The sequence below is a fragment of the Diadema antillarum genome, unplaced genomic scaffold (genome assembly GCF_040938485.1).
Source record: "Diadema antillarum isolate AM-2024a unplaced genomic scaffold, OU_Dant_1.0 seq00001761_RagTag, whole genome shotgun sequence".
NCBI classification, from domain to species: domain Eukaryota; kingdom Metazoa; phylum Echinodermata; class Echinoidea; order Diadematoida; family Diadematidae; genus Diadema; species Diadema antillarum.
This window is the reverse complement of record NW_027272443.1, coordinates 849610-854492: the sequence shown is the minus strand read 5'-3', so window position 1 is coordinate 854492 and position 4883 is coordinate 849610. Positions and strand designations below refer to the sequence as shown.

The following is a 4883-nucleotide window of genomic DNA, read 5'->3' as shown; positions in this document are numbered from 1 at the left end:
CTATTTCCACCAAAGTCACAGAACCGACACAATATCACATGGTACAAGGTTCAAGACACAATCTGCCACCCACTGAGTGTGAGTGCACAGATCACGTTAGACTCAAGTTTGCATGGGAATCAAATGAGTCATGGAGTGTCAGGTTTGTTGGTTGGATTCTCGCAAGAACATGAAAGCAAGATCTGATAAATGCTGGATACCACCTTCTTGAGATGAGCAGCTCAGACCTGCCCCCCCCCCCCCCAATCCTCAAATCCACTATTGCCGTTCTGCACAATGCACTGAATGTCTTTGGAGTATTTGCCCATGAGTTTATTGAGTGTGATGTACTGCTATGCGGTGCACGGTGCCATCACAGTACGTAATCCAACTCATAGCGCAGATACTGGTTCTTCTCATCATTGGGCACCCTGGGGAATCCAGCAACCAGTGAGTCCTGTGCCCCAATGTACAGTGTGTTGTAGATCCTCCAGTATGTGTCACGAACCTTACGGGCTGGTTGGAATAGACCCTAGAGTTGGGGGGACACAATGTACAAAAACATTTTCAAAACATATGATCATGTGACATGCAAGAGGTTATCATATCATCAATACATGGAACCTGGAACAACTGACTACAATTTATTAACTAGAAATGTCGCTATGGCGACTGGTATGCCTCCACCATAATGCATGGTTCTCCGAATAGGTCTATAGCACAATGTCTTGACAATGTGTGATGACAGCTTCACATAACTGGCAAAATATTAAGATGACAGCTTTGTCACAAATGCATTGAGTGTTCACTATCCTTGAACTAGGTTTATTTGGATGAATGGCTATACTGTCTAAGAGTGCAAGCATTGGGGGGTTTGAGGATTTGTACCCAACTTTTGACACTTTTATACGTTTAAAGAAGAAGTGAAATTTAGCACTTTCACTTGACCTTTGACCTTTTGACCCTTGGGCAAGAAACCTCCAAGAGAATCTGTATAGGGTAATATATGCATACACTAAGTTTCAAGAAAAAATCCTGTAGGCATTGCACAGATAAGAGAAAATAATGACATTTTGATGAGTTGACCTTGACCTCTCACCCCCTGACCTTTGACCCATGACCCCTAAATTCCCTACATGATGACTGCCAGTCAGTACATGCATATATACTAAGTTCCAGAAAAACCTTGAAATATTTGAGATATGAAGAAAAAAGTGAAATGTTTACATGTTCGCTTGACCTTTGACCCTTGACCTTTGACCTCATGACCCAAAGCCCTCTCTGGGGAATCTTTATTTGGTAGTTCATGTATACACCAAGTTTCAAGACAATACCTCCAGGCATTGCATAGATATACATAGGGGAAATAGTGAAATTTTGAGCATTTGACCTTGACTTTTTGACCTTTGACCTTGAGCCTGTGCGCCCAAAAGTTGATCTGTAGGCACAACTTTGCCATCTCATACATATACATGCCAGGTTTCATTAGGATACCTCTACAACAGTTTTTTAGATACGCTGTCCACAAAATTGATTAAGGACGGAAGGACGGACGGACGGACAACCCGAAAACATAATGCCTCCGGCGACACTTCGTGGCGGAGGCATAAAAACCTATCATCTAGAACACTATTTTTATAGAATACAAATAATACGAGAATTTGGGGATATCCATGATTGCACAAATTCCTGTTGTCTTGTATTTCACTACTTAGTTATTTTTGTAATTGTTCATTTGTCTAACATCACTCTCAATCCCAAAATTGAGGCAATCTTAGGACTGCCACTTTTCATCTCTTTTATCTTATTTTGACCTACTTTACAGCTAGGGCTAAGGGAGCAGAATGGTGGTGGTAGATGCAGATTGAGATGAGCAAAAAATCAATCAAGCCTGTTTAAACTTATACACCTAAATGTGAGTTTAAAATTGACAATGGCTTTTTGTTAACCCCATGTGAAGGGATTTCGTCTAACACATTACCACGTGTCAACAGAGGTATGGCGGAAGTCATACATCATCCCAAAACATTCTAAGATTTTCTGGTAGGACATTTCAACAGCGCTAAACAGGAGGGGAAGAGAACCTACAGACTGGGAATGAATGAACTCACCTGTAGAGTGTACTGCAACATTTTGATGGAGCCCATCCCGACCCTCAGGCCTTCGATGGCCTCCATGACAGCCTGGATGACGTGGGGAGACGTCTCAAACACGTTGGGCCACACAAAGTTCAGCAGATGGATCAGGGCGTCCTCGCAGCCGAAGCCAAACACACCCAGCGCCATGTGCTTGATGGCTGCACACGCCGTCTGACGGTGAACCAGATCCCTGATTGATGGAGAGGAATTTCATGGATAAGATCTTTTCATCTTTATTTTTTTATGCGTACAACATCACATATCACATCTCTCGATTCACTGCAGCAGTATTTTATTTCAGACATGTCTACCTTGTAAACAACGCTGAATTATTTGAGGGTTGAAAATGCATTTTTAATTTTCTTTGGTGGAAAAACTGGATTTCTACCTTTCCTGTAATAGATTTGCATAGTAAACAAATTGGAAATATAATTATCTACTTTACAAGTCTCTAGACTAGCTTCATAGAAATTAATTTGTATATTACAGCAAGATTAGTCGCAGGAGAGATGGGAACAGTTTGACACCCAGCTTTTTTTCAGGGCCACGACGCAGCCCAAACGCCGCAGTAAACCCACGGGAAGAGAGGTGACAGATTTCACGATAAGGCCGTAATTTTTCCCCAGAAACTGACGGTTATTTCTGTCTAAAGTTAGGTGTGCGGAGGCCTTTTAGGGCTAAAGGGTGTTAAAAACCCTATTCAACAAGAAGCCACAAAAAAATGTCATACATGGGACTGAGCCTAACTGTAAGTACGGTTACTGTAACTGTTAGACTCCTAGGCCCGAATTCACGAAGGTGTTACAAATGAAACCATGGTTTAAACCATGGGCAAAACCATGGAGCGCCAAGTGTCACGTGGAATATTTCGTTACGAAATCAGTCATTTCGTCAATGAGATGATTAGAAGTGACAACATTTTGTAACTAAATGAACATTTCGTTCACGAAATGATAACTTCGTTAACGAAACGGTCATTTTTTCAAGAAATGACCAATTTCGTGACGAAATATTCCGTGCGACACTTGGCGCTCCATGGTCTTCTTCCATGGTTTAAACCATGGTTTCATTTGTACCACCTTCGTGAATTCGGGCCTTAGAGTCTACTACTACTAAGTACGTGTACTACTTATTACTAGTCGGTAAAGATCTAAGTCTACGGTCAGTATGGTAATTCACATCGCAGGTCGTTGGCTCGCCAGGGAAACACATCGTAGATCGTTGGCTAGCCAACGATGTAGTAGTATATTTTGTGCGGGGTATTCTGCAGTTGGGTGAAGCACATCGTAGATCGTTGGCTCGCCACCGATGTACAACGGAAAACGTCTAGTAGAATATTTTTTTTTTTTTGGAGGGGGGGGGGGGGGTATTGTCAGTAGTCTTTATGGTAGGTGGCAGGGTCTAGGGCAATTAACCCCTGGGCAATTACCCCGGACCCTTCCCCTGTCCCTAATCCTAATCCTAATCCTGAAACTAATCCTAACCATAACCTAACCTCCTAACACTAAACCTAACCCTAACCCTAATCTTAACTCTAACTTTACTACTAACCAGTATTTAGCCGGGGGGGGGGGGGGGGGGGTGATTGCCCTCTGGGGGTAATTGCCCGGATACGCATTCACATCATAGGTCGTTGGCTCGCCAGGGGTCGTTGGCTCGCCAGGGAAGCACATCGTAGGTCGTTGGCTCGCCGATGTAGTATATAATTGTGCGGGGTATTCTGCAGTTAAGCCTTTTAAATGAAAACCCTCGAATTTAAATAAACAGACTAAACGTATTTCTTTGGCTTAGCACTCGACTGATCTCCGTGCATTGTAAGCTTCCTTTTGTTAAGGCAAGGTAAACTTTGTAGCTCGAGCGAGTGAGCTCAGTTTCCTCGAGCATGCAGAGCAGAGCCCTTGCCCTTAATTGGCCGCCTGGCCCTAGCGATGGCGCATATGCGCAGCCTTGGTGTATTGTGTACCGTATACTAGTATCTAGCTAGTAGTAGTAGAGCAGAAAGCAGCGCCATCTCGTGAAAATTGGAGAAGATTAATATATGTTGTCAAAGACGATTTTTTTTTTGAGAGATGAACGTATTTGAAAGACGAACAAACCTGAGGTGGAATAAATGCGTGAATACGAGTCGCACAGAGTCGCACAGATCAAGGGCTCTGGAGTCGCATAGATACGAGCGCCATCTCGTGCCATTTCAAACAGGCGAACAAAAAGACATCTAATGAAAAAAGAGGAATATAATTTGAAGAATGAATAAATTGAAAAGATAAATAAAAAAACATGAATAAAATTCAAAGACGAATATAATTATGAAAAGATGAATAAATGAAAAAGATGAATATAAATAAAAATGAAAATATTGAAAACATAAATGAATTAAAAGACAAAAATATTGAAAAGATGAATATATTCCATAGATGAATACTTGAGAGAAATGAATAAATAAAAAAGATGAATATAGTGATAAGATGAACATAAACAATGATGAATAAATTCAAAGACGAACATATAGAAAAGATGGATATCTTAGAATGACAAACGTTATTAGAAGATAAATATATGTGTTGAAGATGAATAGACTAAATTCAAATGATGAATAAATTTCTTCAGAGATGAATTTAAACAATTTCAAAAGATGAATATATTTCTTCAGAGATGAATATATTTCCTCAGAGATGAATATAAATACAAATGATGAATATATTCCCCTTTGGCTTGTCAAACTTGTCCACAGACTTTCATTCCCTTTCTTTCTTCATTCTTTCCTGC

The 4883-nt window shown here is 40.9% G+C and overlaps 1 protein-coding gene across 1 annotated transcript; it reads right to left on the bottom strand.

The window, feature by feature from the left end:
* Window positions 1–352: 352 nt before the first annotated feature.
* On the bottom strand, window positions 353–3790 carry LOC139712138 (splicing factor 3B subunit 1-like). The gene is made up of 3 exons (XM_071623972.1): window positions 3732–3790; window positions 2091–2307; window positions 353–511 (listed from the first exon to the last, which is right to left on the bottom strand). Exons 1-3 carry the CDS (start codon window positions 3788–3790, stop codon window positions 353–355), a joined length of 435 nt encoding a protein of 144 aa, XP_071480073.1.
* Between the last annotated feature and the right edge of the window lie 1093 nt (window positions 3791–4883).